Genomic DNA, 20,119 nt, shown 5'->3' with positions numbered 1-20,119 from the left:
ACAGGAACGAGTTCGGGTGAAAGTTGCATTTCGGGACATCCAGCAGTCGCGCAAGGCGTTCTGGGAAATCCCGCTCATCGAAATGGCCTTTTTGGGGCTAGATCGATGAGCTGGCTATGTCAGCTCGGGCGAGCTGGCCCTCAGGGGCCTGCTCGGGCGAGCTGGCATGGCCAGCTCGCGTCAAGCTGGCCTTCGTAGGCCAACTCACCGAGCTGGCCCTCAGGGGCCAGCTCACGGCGAGCTGGCCTGCGCAAGGCCAGATCACCGAGCTGGCGCCCCACTCGGTGAGCTGCCCTGCGGGAATCAGTCAAAAGACTGATTCCCAGTCCCACAAAGACACGATCGACCCCACGACTTCCCACCTGCAAAAGGATACGAATTAGGTCAGAAAGAGGGCCCGAACCGCATCTATAAATAGGAATTTCCAATTGTAAATTAGACATCTTTCATTATTGTAATTTTCTTAGCTTTCCCCCTTGAAAAATCCTCTCCACCTCCTCCATCTCCTTCAACCTCCATTGAAGAACTTCCGAACCTCCATCCACCGAGGATTATTCAAGGTCCGTCCTTAATACCTAGGAAGCCGGCTGCAGGGTAGACAGGTTCCCTAAAAGGGATTTTCTTATCACCTTTTATCTTACCATGTTTGTACCCTTTGATACAGTCTATGAATCCTAGGCTAATTGTATCATGTGACAATATTCTTCGCCTTTAATGATATTTTAGCTCTTATTTTGTTCTATGATTCATTTATTTAATCTTTCTCTTACGCTTTATTCAATTGGTTTAACTCATTCAAAAGCCCCAAAATCTAGTAGGCACATATTGCGAGCTGAATCTGACCTAGTCAGAGCCTAGGAGATTGACGACCTCTTAGTTGATTAAACCCAAATTGCTGAGCCTTAGACCTAGTTTCGTCCTTACAAGGGAATCACGCACTAGGGACTTCAGGAGGGTAAGTAGGGTTAATCGCCTTGAATACAAGTGACTTAGATTAGGTTTTTAATCTATTGACCTAATAATCTATCTTCATCATTATTGTTCATACCATGTTCCTTCGGGTAATTGCATTAGTGAAAGATCACTTAGGAGTAGAATAACTTAGATAGGAGTAGAATAACTTAGTTCGAATTAGTATAACTTAGCTAGGAGTAGCATAATTCAACTAGGAGTAGATTAACTTAAACAAAACAAACTCAAAACCCACACAGCCTAGATAACAACTGAGACCAAGTAGCTCGATACTTGTAGTAAATAAATCTTGTGGATTCGATACCTGGACTTTCCAGATTTTATTACTTGATAACGACGGGGTACACTTATCCCTTAGTGAGCCTTGCGGTACCAAACGCTGCGAGGCGCGTCAAGAATACATACAATACAACAGCATACAGGCAGAAAAAAGAAAATATTCACGAAGTGAAAATCCAAAATAGAAGCTGTCTGAAAAGAAAAAGCAAGCTCTTACACCAAACTCCAATCATTGTGTAAAAGTCTAGAGTGAATTCTATTCATCTAAAGTGTTCTTCGTTTAAGTGAGAACAATTCTTGTATCATTTGTAAAAGGTTAGAAGAGTGAAGTTGAGTACTCGGTTATAGTACTCAGTGGTAGAGAAAATCTGAATACTCGGTTATAGTGTTCAGTGGTAGATAGGATTGAGTAGACGAATAGAGGACGGTACTCTTGCATACTCAGTTGCTATTGTAAAAGGTTTGTGCTCTATCTTTAAAGAGCTCAGTAGAGGATTGAAAAAGCTCGAAGGGATTTCGGGGACTGGACGTAGGCGGAGAAGCCGAACCAGGATAAGTCTGCAGAGTATTTTCTAACCCTTTCTCTTGATATATATATATGTATGTGTTGATTGCTTAAAATTACTCAGTAAATAATTTGTACAAGCTGAAGCTGAGTAATCTGAGTGCTGAGTTGGAAACTGACTTAAGTGTTACTTCCCAACTCACAACTAAAATAGCTCTAGTCAGTATCTGATTAAAGCTGTCTTACATCACACTCAGCCTTGCTGACCGAAGATTAAATTAAATTGACAAACATTCAATTTAGTCAGCATTATTAAGCGAAAAAGTTATATTAGTTCCTAACCCCCCCCTTTGGAACTAATCATATCACGTTACACGGGACCAACAACTTCCAACATTGAGTTTTTTGGGTTCAAAACCTTTCACACCTTGGTGAATTTTGGTTCAAGCACGTGGAATTCCACTTTCTGATCATATCAATTTTCTGTTGCACGGGTCCAGATTGTTGCTCAAGTCACAATGACCCGTACGTTGGCCTGCTACACTTCAGAAACTAGAAAAGCGTTTCAGAGGTAACTTCTGAAGGGTTTTTAAAGCCCATCCCTACTACCTGCAATCTGTTTATTTATTTTTTATCTTCTTTTCTTGTTTTTCGGGTTCTGACACGTAAAACAGGGGGTTTGCCTTAAAAACAATCACCGGTCGAAGACCTAGTACCGATCGAGGACCATCTTAGATCAGTAATAGGGACAAATGAGCATACCCATGTTTTCTGTCCAGGTAGGTTAGTTTCTTTTCAGTAAATTTACTGTTTTTATTTTATTGTTATAAATGAGGCTAAAATCAATCCCGGGATATAAGGTATTTTTGTCACTTTTATTAAAACTGACTAGATGAATGAATTAGGCTTCGATATAATTGTATGCTGTTGTGCTAGATCTTAGGAATAAGTGAGTCCTATTTGATCGACTCCGACATCGTAGTTAAATCCGAAAGACATGTCCCAAACTCCCGCAATTAACGTTTATTGTCTTGTAGGTTTAATAAATTTATTTCATAGGGATAGATTTGATGTATTAGGGCTAAATGGTGCCATTTGTAGAATGATGTAATAATTTTATATTTCAGTATCGCTTTTGAACGCTAAAACGATATTAAATTAAATCTAGAATAGAAATATTATGACAAGTCTGCACGTTTATTAAATAGACCTTTAACCAATTTAAGTCACGAACCTTACTATGAAGAGATGGCATGTTGTGAGCCCGTGTGTCATCTAAAATTTTGACATGTTCCCGAACATTAAAATTTAGGTGACGACTCTGAAATAATTAATCTAACCTTAAAACATGATAAAAATGATTAGAAAATAGTCAAAAGAATGCATACACTGGAAGGGACACGCTAAGAATCGTCCTTAAAAACGGTAAGTGATAGTGATATATAAAAACAGAATCTCATTTGCCAAAATCCTTCCCAAGAGTAGGTAATAGGGTTCCGCGGCCTCTCACAACAGGACTGGATGATTTTCTTCCTACACGATTTGTCACTAGGGGCACACGTCGTGTGGGCATCAACAAATTCCACTAGATCTTTCTAATCAAATTCACATGGCATGTGCCTCTGGGCCACACAACTTGTGACTTAATTAGGGGAATGTGCATGGAGATTTTGATGAGGTAGGCTGGACACTGAGGAACGGCACACACCGTGTGGCATGGCTTTTCAGCAATTCCTCATAAAGAAACATGGAGTTTTTATGCTCATTTCTATAATTTACTATTTTTTCCATAACTGTAATTGATGTCTTACCATTTGGGGATATTAACCTAAATGCCATTTGCCCCTTTATCCCCTCATTAACCCTATCATTTCTTTACTGTGTTGTAACCCTAGCTAGGGTATCTAAGTATTTTGCTTTTAAACTAGAAGAGGTATATAAGCCTCCTTTTCTTATAATGAATGGATCTTTTTTCAATCAATCAAATTTCAGCCTCCATTAGAGCTAAGGTGTAAACCTTGTATTTGGGATTAACTCCTTCAAGCTGGGCTTGAGAAGAACTTTTTTCGTTGGTTTACGATCAAAATCAACATGTTCAACATTTATCCGTATCAGTTGGTATCAAAGCCTGGTCGTTTTCCTTCCTGGAGACTTTTTCTTAGCAATGGTTCAACCCCGATTACCACAAGAAGCAATGGAATCCATTGATAAGAGATTTAAAGACATGGAAGCTTGTATGAAAGGATTTAGAGACTCTTATGGAGAAAAATGAAAGGCATGATACAAGAATGAGGGAGACAACCATTTCTTTTGAGGAGTTTGTTGGTCCCTTATAATATTACAAGTATAGTTCCAAGGGGGGGGGGGGTTAGGAACTATTTAAAAAATTTAAATTAGGGCAAACTTTTTTTTCGTGAGAAAAAGGTTTTAACAGCGGCGCTGAGTGAATAGCAAGATACTGGCTTAGTCAACTGGTGACTAGGTCAGTTTCTTTACTTGAGTCAGGAGATAGCACTTAGAGTCTATTCCTGAGCTCAGATATTCAATGCGCACAACTCAGCTTGACCTCTTTACTTGGTCAGTTTTTGTTTAAGCAAGCAATAAATATATAAAGGAGTTTAAGGTTAGAAATATGTTACTCAGCAGATTTATCCAGGTTCGGCCTCCAAGCCTACGTCTTGTCCCCGGAACACGTTCGAGATTTCGAATTCTCTACTGAGCTCTTTAACGGTAGAGCATCAAACCTTTTACAATCTTAGCAACTGAGTATAACAAGAGTACCTTCCTCTATACCTCTACTCAATCCTAATCTCTCGCTGAGTACTATAACCGAGTACTCAGCCTCTCCTTTCTAATCTCTAGAAATGATAAGTGTTTGTCCTAAACAACGATTGCTAAGACACCTTAGATGATTGAATAATCACTCTAGACTTTTACACAAAAGATATGAAATTTAGTGTAAGATTGCTTTGCTTTTTCTTGCAGAACTTTGCGTAGAATTTTGGTCAGCGTAATGGCTTGATCAAGTTCTGTGTGTAATGAAGCAACTGAAGGGCTCTATTTATAGAGACGTCTGAGGCATCGGTCATTTCGAATTTCGAAATAACCGTTGGAGGGAAACGGCTTCCTGTCGTTGTCATCCTGTCTTGCTCAGAGCTCTCGGCCAATCAGATTTGAGTATCTTCTGTCCTCGGTCAGCTTTTGGTCAGCTCGACAGAATGTCTCTCCATTTATGGTAAGGTCAACTAGACAGCATTCTGTGTCGTCTGAACTTTACCCAAAGTGGAAACACTTTGTTTGGAAGTTGTTCTTGCTCAGCTGCTGTCTTGTACTCTTTGTCGAATCAACTCAGCAGCTTCGTCCCAAAGTTGTTCCACGAAGGTCTTCTAGATCCTTCTTCCGCTGAGCTGCGTTTTGTACATAACGACAGCGTTTTGACATACGCGGGCCGAGTTGCCTTAAACTGTTTGACTTGGGCTTTGACTTCCGTATTGGGCTTTGGGCCTTTTAATCTTTGTGTTTTATAAACAATTTAACTCAACATTGAACAAACACATTAGTAGAATAAATCAAAGTATTTAAACTTAGTGTGTTTAGAATATGTTTTTAATTATACTTAAACAATTTTGTCAAATCAAAATTATGTGAAAAGGTGTTTCAACAGAGTTCAAGCTAGAGATGCGGGATACCCATCAACCACCCGCCAGAGGTCCTCACCGGAGGCAAGAGGAGGTTATTAGACCTCAACCCTAAAGGAAACCGGCCCCACCACCATTTCCACCCCAAAGGCGAAATATTATTCAACCACACGTGGGCCATAGGGCTCCCGAGGTAAGGTGTCCTATCCATGTTATTATTCACACTGCCAATAGTGATAGTGACGGAGATGCATTTGATGAATTTGAGCCTAATAAAATTGCTAGAAATATGGGTATTAATGATGATGTAGGTATATTTGGCAATGGGCATATGACTTATATTAGGGGAACTCTATATGTGGAGAATGTGAATGCTAGAGGCGGGAATGCCAGTAATTTTGATCGAGATGATGCCTATAAGTTGAAGATAGACTTGCCTTCGTTTGGGGATGAGCTTGATATTGAGGGGTTTCTTAATTGTTATCGAAGGTTGAGAGGTTCTTCGAATACGCGAGAATACCGGATGAGAGAAAGGTTAGTTTGGATGCATATAGGGTAAAAGGTGGGGCATCATTTTGGTGGGACCAAATTAAGGAAGAGAGGATAAGAGAAGGAAGGGAACCGATACGGTCTTGGTTATGAATGAAATCTATATTGAGGGAACAGTTCTTACCACCCAATTATGAATAATATATTTATAGTTCATACTAGAGCTATTCACAAAGTGCAAAGAGCGTGCATGACTATACTTCAAAGTTCTTGAGGCTTTTAGCAACGACTGATTTGTCGGAAACCAAAAGCCAAAAGACTTCAAGGTATCTTGAAGGGTTGAGGTACAACATCCAAGACATAATTGGGACTCAAATGGTCATCCGGGTGCAAGATGCTCGAAATCTTGCTTTGAAGGTCGAATCGCATTTAAGTGTAAAGGCACGATATGGTTATAGAAGATCTGAAAGTGATGTGTCATATGTTGGAAGGGAGCATTTAGTGGTGTGAAACCTCGTTCTACTCGCTCCTATGATCTTCATTGGTGTCTGCCTCTATCATTCTCAGATTCTTTCAGAGTGTTCACTAGTCCTAGTCTTTCGTCTAGCAAGGGATTTAAGTGGTGTCCATTCTAATTCACAAATTTTATAGCCCGTTGCATGAGATTGGGAAATATTTTAGGTTGTCTGAATTTAAGATCATTGAATATCTTACTTCGACATTTGGAAGCCATGGCCTCTACAACTCCGTCCATATTTAGTTGGAGAATTTGAATAGCTATCTTTTGAAACCTTTCTCAAAGAGCCTCATAAAGCTCATATACCAAGTAATTTAGGTCTTGCATGGTCTTGATCTCAACGATGGACGTGATGAAATGATTGGCAAACTCATTTCCATTTCATTGAGCGTCTGAATAGTGGTTCAGTAATTGGGATTATGGAGTTAATTCCCGCATCTACCATGACATTTCGAATCTTCTTATGGATGATATTGTACATTTCTTCCTTAATAAGAGGGGATTCACCATCTCCCATATTTTGATCGGATCTGTGTTGTCTTCGATCGTTAGATGTTGGACCCGAAGCTTTTGCGGTTCTCATCATGATCTCTGAAATGAGATTCACTAGAGTTTTTTCAATTGTATTTCTTACGTTTGGGGGATCTGGATCCGTCTGAATAATGGTGATTCTTATGAGGTGGGATTTTAGGATGATGGAACCTTCAGTGACATGGGTTGTGCTTTATTTCCCTCGATCTAACTTTAGTTGCATCCCGATGAGAGTCTGAAGACATGTTTCTCTTTCTTGGGCAAGTATAGATGATGTGATGTCTTGTAAGACACGCAATAGAGTCTTGCCTATTAGGGCTCTATTGGCTACTTTCAATAACTCTGCCCTCTCAACCTTTACTAGTACAGAAATGGTCTTTAGTGTCGCTTTATTAGCGACGGTTTCTACCTCTAATCGATGTTAAAACTGACACTAAAGACTTCGTCATTGGCCCCAGGTTTAGTGTCGCCCAATATTATCGTCGCTAATTGCCGAAAACAACCGCCCCTAAAGCCCATTTTGTACTATTGCTTCATTTTTTAAGCGTGTTCGACTTTGAGGATATTCATCGACTAATGGATTGAAACTAGATTATAAATGAGTTGCTTGATTATTCCACCCATGAACTTTCGTTGCTCCAGTTTTGGAGAGCCTAACTATGACTTTATTCGCTGGTCGAACTCCGTAGCGACTAGAGGGGTTCTATTACGTTGTCATTTGCATCCATTAGTGCTTCCTTGTGGCGGTGTTACGGTCAAAGGAATGTTAGAGAGTGATGGGATGATGAAACTATTCAACTGAGTCATTGCGTAAATTTTGTTCAGAATTACACTCACTGCACCAACTTGATGTGAAGGAATCTGAACTAAGCTTAATGAATCCTCAAGCTACCTGAGATATGATAGAAAATTGGTCACAGAGGGACCAGGGACCAGGAACCAGGAACCCTGCTCTAATGCCTCAACCATTGATGAGAGATGATATTGAATAGTATGTAAACTTAGGTGAGCAAATAGAATGGATTAATTACCTTTTGAGTACTATATACCTTGTATTTATAGGAGGTCTAGGCTGCGTGCCCTAATAAAGGACCACGTGACAACCAGTCAATGGTGATGTCAATAACGATCACAATACCTCCACCTGCAATTCCACTAATTGTGACAATGGATTCAGGTAAAGATGTATGTGATATCAGGCCTCTTTTGATGGATCCATGTGGCTGCAACGGTCACAGTTTCAGAATGTGGTATCTTATTAGCCCACGTATATTCACGATAAATTCTCTAATATCATACATAAAAAAACTCATCTTCTATTAATAACACTTAAAACCATATTGTCTCGTAAACATTAAATTTAAAATTACACTATTTTATACGTACAAACTAAATGTTATCGCCCATAGTAACCATACCACTAAATTTATACCTTCAAAACTACACCTAGATTTAAAATCCTAGTTACACCACTACTACTCAAAGGGAATAATCTCTCTCATTTTCACCCAATCATGAAACCAAATTTGAACAAAAAAAATTAAACAAAAACAAAGTCTGAAATTCCGTGTAGAAATTTTCCCTTTTCTAATCGAAACTCCTAGGGACTAAACTGACCTTAATAGGAAGTTTGAGAAAAAGCTGCACATAAAGACAAACTTTCACAACAGAAGTCTTTCTAGTATTTATTCTCCTAAAAGACCCCAAATTCTTCTTCCACATTCATTCATTCCCCTCTCTTTCTCTCTCTCTCTAAAACTCAGAAAAAATGAAGAGAGATAATAATAATAAGAACTCTCCAAAATCATCCAATTCAATTTCAATTTCTGAAATTGAAAACACTAATGAAATGAATTTTATGATGAAGAGAAGAAGATCAGAAAATGATTTTCAAGGTGTTGTTAGGCCTTATGTTCGATCGAAATTGCCTAGACTTCGCTGGACTTCTGATCTTCATCACTGCTTTGTTCATGCTGTTCAACGGCTCGGCGGAGAAGATCGTAAGCTTCCTTTTATTTCGTGTTTCGTGTTTTGTGTCTGTGTTCGTGTCCATTTCGGTTTTCGTTTGAATACTGAAAGTTAATTATGTTTTAGAAATAACGTTTAGTTTCCCAGTGTCAGTGAAATGATGAGTCAATCTAAGACATTTAGTGCGGTAATCGCGCTGGGTTCGTGCAGTTTTCGTGTCGGTGTTTGTGTACATGTCGGTTTTTTTAATAGGAAAGGTTATGTTTTAGAAAGAACGTTTAGTTATTTTCCGGTGTCACTGAAATGATGAGTCAATCTAAGACATTTAGTGCGGTAATCGAGTTGGGTTCGTGCAGTTTTCGTGTCGATGTTTGTGTATATGTCGGTTTTCGTCCGAATATGGAAGGTTATGTTTTAAAAATGGCGTTTATTTATTTTCCGGTGTCTGTGAAATGATGAGTCAATCTGAAACATTTTGTGCAGAGTTGGTGCGGTTTTCGTGTCTGTGTCTTTGTTCGTGTACATGTCGGTTTTTGTTTGAATAAGGAAAGTTATTTTTTAGAAATAATGTTTCTTGTGTTAGTGCAACATAGCTGTCAAATAAGGAGTCAGTCAATCGTAACTCAATCTGAAACATATTGTGCCGTTTGGGTGAATTTGTGTTGTTTTCGGTTTTCGTGTCGTGTTTCTGTATATGTCCGTTTTCGTTTGAATAGGAAAGGTTATGTTTTAAAAACGGCGTTTAATTATTTTCCGGTGTCCGTGGAATGATGAGTCAATCTAAAACATTTTGTATCATAATCGTGTCAACTGGGTTGGTGCGGTTTTCGTGTATGTGTCTTTGTTCGTGTACATGTCGGTTTTCTTTTGAATAAGGAAAGTTATTTTTTAGAAATAACGTTTCTTGTGTTAGTGCATAGCTATCAAATAACGAGTCAGTCAATCGTAACTCAATCTGAAACATTTTGTGCCGTTTGGGTGAATTTGTGATGTTTTCGGTTTTCGTGTCGTGTTTGTGTATATGTCCGTTTTCGTTTGAATAGAGAATGTTATGTTTTAGAAATGACATTTAATTATTTTTCGGCATCCGTGAAATGATGATGAGTCAATCTAAAACATTTTGTGTCGTAATCGCGTCAACTGGGTTGCTACGGTTTTAGTGTATGTGTCTTTGTTCGTGTACATGTCGGTTTTCGTTTGAATAAGGAAAGTTACTTTTTAGAAATAACGTTTCTTTTGTTAGTGCATAGCTGTCAAATAACGAGTCAGTCAATCGTAACTCAATCTAAAACATTTTGTGCCGTTTGCGTGAATGCGTGCTATTTTCGGTTTTCGTGTCGTGTTTATGGGTGACATGTTGTTGATGGGTGTAATTTGATTGATTTGTAGGAGATACACCAAAGAGAGTAAGCAAGCTTTTATTTCTTATTTTCTTTCCTTTTTTTAATAGATATATATATACCATGGACAATCATTTTTAGTGTTTCGTGTTCGTTCCATTTTCGTTTCGTTTTTTTGAAGAATATTTTTTGAATATTTTTTCTTAAAAATAATGTTTTCCAATGTTCGTATAATGTAGGTGTCAAATAACGAGTCAATCATAACTCAATCTGAAACATTTCGTGTTTTTTGGGTTCGTGCGGTTTTCGGTTTTCGTGTCGTGGTTGGGGTGTCATGTTAATTGTGTGTGATTTGATTGAGTTGTTGGAGCTATATATATATATATATATATATAATTTCTCTTTAGTGGTGTTTCGTGTCCGTTCCATTTTTGTTTGAAGAATATTTTATGACGGTTTTTTCTTAAAAATAATGTTTTTCAGTGTCCATGTAATATAGGTGTCAAATGATGAGTCAATTGTATCTCAATCTAAAACATTTCGTGTCGTAATCGTGGCAACTCAATTGGGTTCGTGCGGTTTTCGTGTCGGATTTCCGGGTTACATGTTGATGTTGATATGTGTAATTTCATTTGTAGGAGCTACACTTGAGATATATAGTACCTACACTCATCTTTAATAGCGTTTCGTGTCCATTTTATGTCTGTATCCATTTTCGTTTAAAAATTATTTGATGAAGGTTATTTTTCAGAAATAATGTGTCCCGCTATCGGGGCAACATAGGTGTCAAATGTTGAGTTAATCATAACTCAATCTATAACATTTCGTGTTAAGTCAATTGGGTTCGTGCAGTTTTAGTGTTTCGTGTCCGTTTCGTTTTCTTTTGAAGAATATTTTATGAAGACTTTTTCTTAGAAATAATGTTTTTCAGTGTTCGTATAATGTAGGTGTCAAATAACGAGTCAATCATAACTCAATCTGAAACATTTCATGTCGTTTGGGTTTAGGTTCGTGTGGTTTTTAGTTTTCGTGTCGTGGTTTGGGTGACATGTTAATTGTGTGTGATTTGATTGAGTTGTAGGAGCTACACAAATATATATATATATATATATATATATATATATATATATATATATACCACGGACCCTCCTCTTCAGTAGTGTTTCGTGTCCGTTCCGTTTTCGTTCGAAGAATATTTTATGAAGGTTTTTTCTTAGAAATAATGTTTTTCAGTATCCGTGTAATTAACGTAGGTGTCAAATGATGAGTCAATTATAGCTCAATCTAAAACATTTCGTGTCGTAATTGTGTCAACTCAACTGGGTTCATGCGGTTTTCGTGTCGGGTTTCTGAGTTACATGTTGATGTGTGCAATTTGATTTGTATGAGGTACACTTAAGATACTAAGCAAGCTTTTATTTCTTATTTCCTTTTTTTTTAATATATATAGCACGCGTATACTCCGCTTTAATAGTGTTTTGTGTCCGTTTTATATCCGTATCCGTTTTCGTTTGGAGATTATTTTATAAAGATTATGTTTTAAAAATAATGTTTTTCAGTCTCCGGGCAGCATAGGTGTCAAATAATGTGTCAATCATAACTCTCTGTATATAACATTTCATGACATAATTGTGTCAATTCAACTGAATTTATACGGTTTTCGTGTCGTGTTTACGGGTTACATTATGATTTGCAGGAGCTACACCAAAGATGGTTTTACAGATTATGAATGTGAGAGGGCTCACGATATCTCACGTAAAGAGTCATCTTCAGGTAATAATTTGGGTAAATAATTTATTAGTCTTCATATTTTTATCTAACATACGGGTTGGTCCTCATATTTTTAAAAACATATTATAAGGTCCCTATATTTTGTCAATATTAACCATTAGGTCATTTTGTCTATATATTTTAGATTTTTAATCATTATATTTAGCATAAACAGTTCGATTAAAAATCTAAAAAAAATAGACAGAATGACCAAAGAGTTAATATTAACAAAAAAATAAGGACCTTATAATATGTTTTTTAAAATAGGGACTAAACAGTATATTAGGTAAAAATGAGGGGACTAATAAATTATTTACTCTAATAATTTTGAAATTATTTTTCTGTTTTAATTATTTATTTATTTTCACATATATTTTTAAATCTGTTTGTAATAAATAAATGTTTTTGTAACGCTCATATTTACAGATGTACAGGAGCATGAAGCATGAGCAGATTATACAAGGTATTTATATTTAGTAAATTATATATCTATATAGTCATAAATAAAATTTTACCAATTTAAGGTTTTAAATTATCTAAATTTTGCTTTTTTAATGTGATATTAGAGAATTATTTAAATTTTCTTAACGTTAACGCTTCCGTTACCGTTATAATAGTTCCGTTAAATTTTTCCGCATCCAGTTTCTATTAGGTAGTTTAAGATTTCAACAAAATTGTTAATTTATTATCACCTAAAATATAAGCGTTAATATTTTTATAAAAAAACTAAAATTTTACGTGTTAATCTAGCATTTTTTTTCTCTATATCGGTCAAGATTTCACCAATTTTAATAGTTCGAGAGTAAATGTTACCGAAGAATATATTAGGAAACAAAGACCAAAATTTTGGATGTCACGGATATATAGTACCAAATAATAAAAAACCAATATTTTAAATAGGGTATATAATTTATTATTTCCTATATTTTGACAACACTGTTTAGTTATCATATTTTAATAATATATTAGTTAGTCCTTAACGTTTGTTCTATTCAACAGTTTAGTCATTTATAAAGGGATTAAATTGTAAATAATTCAAATATTTGAGGGACTAAACTGTTGAATAGAACAAAAGTAAAAAACGAAATAATGTATTATTGAAATACAATTACCAATTATTGTATTATTAAAATACAAGGATTAAAAATTATCTTAGGTAAAAATGTATGGATTAATAAATTATTTACCTTTTAAATGTATAGATCAACAGTAGTATCGACATGGACCCTGAATAACTAGAACCGTTAGATATAAATTTATTAAATCTAAGTTTGAATTATAATGCCTTAAATATTCATCATAAAATTCTAATAAGGCTAGATCTAACTATTCAGATTCACCCAAATGATCAACACCGTTAAATTTAAGCCTATTAAATCTAAGCCTTAAAATACTTTAAATCTCCACCATAGAATTCTAATAAGCAAATATCTAACAGTGAATGTCAAGATCTGTGTGAGCACTAATATATAGATCAAAGCCTATAAATAAGTAGGGAACGTAATAAAAAAAAAAGAGATCGGATTCAGACTGTAATTGCATTATCTCCGAACTTTTATCCAAACGGAAAGTGGCCCAAAACCAATGGCAAAGGGAGAGAGTGTACGGGAATTTGTCTCACCGTGGTCACCAAAATTTATTTTGGGACGAGTGATTCTAGGTGGCTATAGGCTTAAAAGAGCGTCTGAGAATGACCCTCTTATTTTACATTGCCGTTACTCGGAACCACCATTCTCAAAGTGAATTCCGGTGACCGGCTGTGTAACGGACCTCGTAAGACGTGACCTCCTCTCGGGTGTGTAACACACCTCGTAACATGTGCACCTTCTCTCTCCGCCACCGTATATAAGAGAAAATAATTACAGTTTGTTTAGTCATTTAATACCATAAATACTTTGTTAGAGAGCGTCTGAGATTGACCCTCTTATTTTACATTGCCATTACTCGGAACCATCATTCTTAGAGTGAATTCCAGTGATCGGCTGTGTAACCGACCTCGTAAGACGTGCAACCTCCTCTCAAATGTGTAACGTACCTCATAACACGTGCACCTTCTCTCTCCGCCACCATAAGTAAAGAAAAATAATTAGAGTTTGTTTAGGCATTTAATACCATAAATACTTTGTTAGGTATAAAGACATGAAATAACCATTTATAGTCACAAATTGGTTGACTAAGTGAATTTATGACTGACACAACCAAGTAAAACTGCATGTCGTTTTGTATCTAAATATTCCTTTTTTAAATTTTTTATTATTATTTTTATTATTTTCTGAACAAAAATAATTTCTTGGCATATGTCAGAAAGCTATCATCTAAAGGAAGAATCACAGAAAAAGTCTGAACAATAAGTACTAGTACTATCATAAAAATATAAGGAATATTTTCTTCACTTCAATTAATAACCCAACCCCTTATTTAATATTAATTTATCTAAAATTACGTTACGTTACATAAATATTATTATCGTTAATTTAAATTTTATCGAGGTATAATTTAATATTATCATACCTCAATTTTATAGGAAATTTTTTGGTTGATTTTGCTGAAAATTATTGTTTTTAGTTTAAATTTATTGTTAAAATGATGAATTTCAAATTATATTATATTTTCGAAGCTCAATTTTACTTTTAACGTATAAAATAAAACTCAATTTTACTCTTAAAACATAAAATAATTCAATTTTGTGTGAATAATTTAAATTTGAACTAAAATTTTATCCAGTAATAAAATTGAATTATTTTGTACGATTAAAAAAATTGACATTCTTAAGAACTTTAATGAAAATTAACCGTAACCGGGATAATTGAGCCAGTCTAAACACCTTAAAGATAATTTTGATAGTTGATATATAAAATTACACATTTAAATTTATATATATTTTTTTTTTTGTCATTTAACATCCTATATTTACAGTAAGTCTTGTGATGTTTTGAATATCCACCATAAGATTTTAATCAGTCTAGATCCAACGGTACATGTCTGACATCAAGGTCAATGTGAATATTACTGTCTATACTTATTGGACCTGTATCATATACGTAAACTTGCAAACTTTTTCCGTTTAGCACTCGAAACTTGTCAATTTTGGGATGTCAGAGACGATATTATTGAAACTTAAATATCAACATAACTTTTTGGTTCGACTAGTTTCTTAACATGGACCTATTACATTCTTATTTCTTGATAACAATATTTGAAACGAATTGAAATTAAGGGCAAACTGAGTGAAATTAAGGTGAAACTGGATGAAATTAAGTGAAACTGAATGAAATTAAGGTGAAACTTCATTAGTGTCAACAAAATAGTTACGTTTTTAGGCGTGTAATTACGTATTAAGCGTAATTTTGACCTTTTTTTTCTTAATTTGGTATCTTAATTTTTAATTATGTGTGGAATTTTCTTGTGCAGAAGCTCTAGCTGCAAAGAAGGATCAACATTCAAGCTATTTCTCAAACCTCAACTCAATGTATTCCCATGGTTTGATTAACAAGGGATTAACTCTCCCTAATTTTAAGGCTGCTCTTAATACTAATATTTCACCACCAATAAGGTTAGTATTTAATGAGTTTCAACTTTTTTATTATTATTATTATTATTATATATCTTTATTATTATTTTAAAAAATTTATTTTAAATGTGAGTTAAATTACTTTTTAGACTAAATGATCATTGAATATGGTATCAGAACTTTTTAAATTAAAAAATTAAGATTGAATCCCAATAATTTGTATATTTATGAAATTTAAACACAATAGAGTGTATATTTTAATTCTTGAAGTCCAACAAACATTATAAAAAATGAGGGTATTAAAAAAAATTATGTCTAACCTGGTAATGGTTGGAAAATAATTTATCGATAAGGTTGTTTTTAAAATGAGATTAAAAATAGTTTACTACAGCGGTGGATTCGCCGTAATGATTTAAAATTACTTTTATATTTTGAATCATTGCGATGGGCCTCATTACGGTACCTTAAACATTGTAATAAGGCTATTTTTAAGTTTAGGATAAAAAACAGTTTCTCTATAGAATTATTTTCCAACCATTATAAGATTGAGAATAAAATAATAATATTGACACGTGTAATTAATTGTTTCTCTATTTATTAGTTAATTATTATTTAAATAAAATTTCAAATTCTAAAATTTAAACACTAAATTCTAAATTTAAATTATGAATTTTAGAATTCAAGTGCATGTCTAGTTCTTCATTTTCTTTTTGTTATTTCTTTTGTATTAATTTAAAATATTGCTTAATTATGATTAAATAACGATAATTGAACTAGATAGAGCCTAAATTATAAACAACACCTAAAGCATAAATCATTTATTTTTAGCTTAATACATCAATAATCCCCTGGCTTGAAAGTCTAATCCCCCCGAACTTACAGAGTGTCTATTATTCCTCTGAACTTACTTAAAATAACCCACTTACTACTTAATTTGCTTACAGTAAGAGGCCCTGTTTGATAACAATAAAAATCATTTAAATTATTAGATTAAACACTTATTTAATTTAAGTATGTTTGATAATGGTTTTTTTTATTAACCACTTAAATTATTCAATTAAGCTACATATCACTTATTTTGATAAGTTAAAATATTTAACTTAAAATTTTAAGTTAAACATTATCAACTAATATTTTAATATTCAGCATTTATTTTTAATATTTATCAAACACTTATATATCATTTAATAACTTCAGCACTTATGATATTCAACACTTAAAATTGAGTACTTATTTTTTTGGCAAAAAGCATATTTAAGCCCCTGAACTTTATCTGTTTTAAGGATCAAGCCCCTGATCAATTATTTTTCCACATTGAACCTCTGATCATTGATTTTGTTATGGATTTGGCCCTTATTTAACTTTTCTGTCGACTTTGGACTGCATACATCGTTAGGGCGATTCGGCTTGTTGACATGGACAAATAAAAAAAAAGATTTCTTTGACTAGGAGAGATAAAAATTAAAAATTAAAATGAAATTATAGAAATTAATTTTAAGTATATTCTTCCAAACTCGATTTTCTTCTCTCCCATTTTGTGATTTTCAACATTAGAATTGCCAAATCGATCTTCTCATCTCCTAAAGTCGAAAAAAAAGTTAAATAAGGGCCTAAACCATAACAAAATCAATGTTCAGGGGCTCAATGCGGAAAAATAATTGATCAGGGGCTTGATCCTTAAAACAGATAAAGTTCAGGGGCTTAAATATGTTTTTTGCCTATTTTTTTCAGCACTTAATTTTAAGTTTTATCAAACGACACCTAACATATTAACATCTGAATTTGCTTATAGTGATTTATTAGCTTTTTTTTTTATATATAAGGATTTATTAGCTTTTTAAACTTGTTTAAAATGACATAGGTATATTTTAATTTGTCCAAAGCCAATCTTGTTTCAGCACGTAGACTTATTGAACTAACGATGTCACTTAAAGCAAGTTCAGAAGGCTAACGAGACACTCTATCAATTAAGGGAATCAATCAACTTTTAGACCGAATTCAAGAGGCTCGCAATGAATTAACCCTTTATTTTTTTTTACTTTTTTCCTTTTACTTTTTTCAATGGTATGATATCTTTGGTTTGAAAATGTAGGAAGAATAAGAATCAAATAAAAAAAGTACTTAGTACTGGGAATAGGAATAGGAATAGGAATAATATATATGTAGTGTATATATATATTGCAGGAAAGAAAAGCAAGAGATGTTCAGAGGAAAAATAGCAAATGAAGAGTCGTCATACCCATCTCCACATCAACAAGCAATAACAAAGACTCTTCCTCATTATATCATCTTCAAAGATCTTCTCAAAACCTGCAATCCCAAAGTAACTCTCTTTCTCTCTCTTACTTTCTCTCTCTCTAGATTTCTCTTTTCGATAATGTGCAAATTTGATCATATGATTATCGGACTCTACGTGATTAAACTTCATGTTTTAGTCACGTTCCAACCTCTGGTTAGAGCATTATTTCGATTACTAACCGAACCGAACCGAACCGTGAATTGACCCAACTGATATTTATGTTATTATGGAAACCGAACTGAACCGAATATAATAGGTAACCGAAAATTTAATCTCTGCGTATAAAACAATACAATTTTAAGTCTATCGTGTATCGGGTAAATTATACACATGGTGTATAACCTTTGTTCTATTTCACAGTTTGGTGTGTAATTTTAACTTTTAGGAAGGTCAAATTGGTAACGTGACGCATTGATTTCGCGTTGATCGGTCAAAATAACCGGCTATACACTTTAGTTGGAGGTCACCAAAAGGTCGTATAGTTTTGTATGTAAAATTGAATGTGGTACACTAAAGTGTAAAAAATGACAAAGGTTGTACAAAGGGACGGAGACAGGGGGCGGGGCCCTCCGACCGCTGGAACCACCGTAATTATCAGTAGTTTCGCCATCCTGTCTCCACAAAATTTAAGATTGTAGTGGTTCTGACCCCATGTTTCCAAAAAATTTAGATCGGGTGATATATTAGCACACCAAGATTGGCCCAAGTTCTGGTAAGTTCTATCTAAATCCAAAATTTCAATTTTTTTTTTTTTGGCCTGTTAGGTCCTTTGTAAGTCCAAATTTTTAATTTTTTTGGCATGTTAGGCTTTACTTAAATCTAAATTTCTAATTTTTTCTCTTTAAATCCGAAATTTTCTATTAGACACCAGTTTAGCAAAAAAAAAAAAAAAAAATCCACACCACGTGTAAAATGGACCCCCTAATCAAACAATCATGTATTCTCCACTGGTTGTACACCATGTAGTGTAATGTACCTATCGTTTATCAAGTGGTGCAATTTCAAATTTCATTAATAGAAGATGTGTTCTATTATTATTATTATTATTATTATTATTAAGAGAAGATGTGCAATTTCATGTTCTAGCCACTTTTCGACTTCTAGCTAGGAGTGAGTATTGGTTTGGTTCGATTCGGTTATTTATCGAACCAAACTGTGAACCAATATTTATACTATTATGGAAACCGAACCGAATGTAATAGGTAACTAAATATTATCAAACTGAATAACCGAAATTTATAGATTTCAAATTTAAATGTTTAAAATGATATAGTTTCATAAAGAAAATTTATTTGAGAGGATTAGGGTTAGGACATCAGGTTGATAAAGTGATAAACGAGCCAATTTTTTTTGGGTTGATAGTGTCAATATATGGACTTTATTTTATTTTACTGAATATAGAAATAAAATTATAATATTTTTATTTATTTATAAAGTCTAGTTCTGTTTTGGTTAAATCGATATTTTTTTACGAAATAACAGAACCGATAACCGACTACTAAGTTAAGTCTAACTGAAATTAACCGAACCAAACTAAGATTTGGTTTGGTTATTGGTTCAGTCATCAGGTATTAGCTATTTTGCTTAATTCTACCAGTAACGTTCTGGTCACTTAATAAGATTTGTAATTGCACATCTTCTGTTAATAGAAAAAACTCATCTCTCATTAATGATGTTTGAAACTGCACTATCTGATTAACGTTATGCTTAAAATTCCATTATTTTTTTACGTTGAAACTATATTAGCTTTTCTGCAATAGCTATATGAATAAATGTATATATTTTTTTTAATTACATATAAATTTTAATTAAGTTTGATATTGTAATTAATTATTTAAGGAGATGGAGAAACAAGAAAAAGCGGCAAAAAAAGGCGACGAAATATCTTCATCACCTAATGTCAAAGCTCAAGAGGATGATCAATTGTCAAGATTATTAAAAGCTGAAAATTCATATGTAAATGGTGTTTCTCTTCGTCTCACTCTTGGTTAATGTTACCTATATATGTACTTTGGACTTAATTTCATATAAATAAGACTTTTTCGAGGGACCGGAACTAGTAATCTTCCATCTAAATATTGTCCTGTTAGCAGTGAAATTGACGTAACAATAACTGGATGCATAGAATAAGTACTAATCACGTGTCACCTCAGTATTTGGAATTCATAAGGGGGAGAGGGCATGGAGTCTGGTCCATGCCCTATTTACGAGTCAAAGTACGTATCTGATTTATGATTGATATGACATTTTGGATATGAGAAAATGTCATTAAGTTCGGTTAGACCTATTTACTTTGTGTT

At 34.1% G+C, this 20,119-nt stretch overlaps 1 protein-coding gene across 2 annotated transcripts; it reads left to right on the top strand.

The window, feature by feature from the left end:
• The first annotated feature begins 8,664 nt into the window (after positions 1-8,664).
• Positions 8,665-19,882, top strand: LOC136232218 (myb family transcription factor PHL12-like). Of its 2 annotated transcripts, none has more exons than XM_066021257.1 (6): positions 8,665-8,931; positions 11,936-12,012; positions 12,436-12,472; positions 15,421-15,562; positions 17,705-17,843; positions 19,659-19,882. In XM_066021257.1, the coding sequence occupies exons 1-6, from the start codon at positions 8,700-8,702 to the stop codon at positions 19,809-19,811; spliced, it is 780 nt and encodes a 259-aa protein (XP_065877329.1). In that variant the 5' UTR covers positions 8,665-8,699; the 3' UTR covers positions 19,812-19,882. The 2 variants fall into 2 exon arrangements, with proteins under 2 accessions (XP_065877329.1, XP_065877330.1); XM_066021258.1 differs by lacking the exon at positions 19,659-19,882 and adding an exon at positions 18,490-19,640.
• The last annotated feature ends 237 nt before the right edge of the window (positions 19,883-20,119 follow it).

The sequence above is a fragment of the Euphorbia lathyris genome, chromosome 6 (assembly GCF_963576675.1).
Source record: "Euphorbia lathyris chromosome 6, ddEupLath1.1, whole genome shotgun sequence".
Lineage (NCBI taxonomy): Eukaryota > Viridiplantae > Streptophyta > Magnoliopsida > Malpighiales > Euphorbiaceae > Euphorbia > Euphorbia lathyris.
The sequence above is the reverse complement of the archived record's forward strand: the minus strand, read 5'-3'. Positions and strand labels throughout refer to the sequence as shown.

Coding starts and splice junctions, on each gene's coding strand:
- LOC136232218 (XM_066021257.1), top strand. CDS start 8,700: ATGAAGAGAGATAATAATAATAAGAACTCTCCAAAATCATCCAATTCA. Junction 15,563..17,704: donor AATATTTCACCACCAATAAG/GTTAGTATTTAA, acceptor TATATATTGCAG/GAAAGAAAAGCAAGAGATGT. Junction 17,844..19,658: donor TCAAAACCTGCAATCCCAAA/GTAACTCTCTTT, acceptor TAATTATTTAAG/GAGATGGAGAAACAAGAAAA.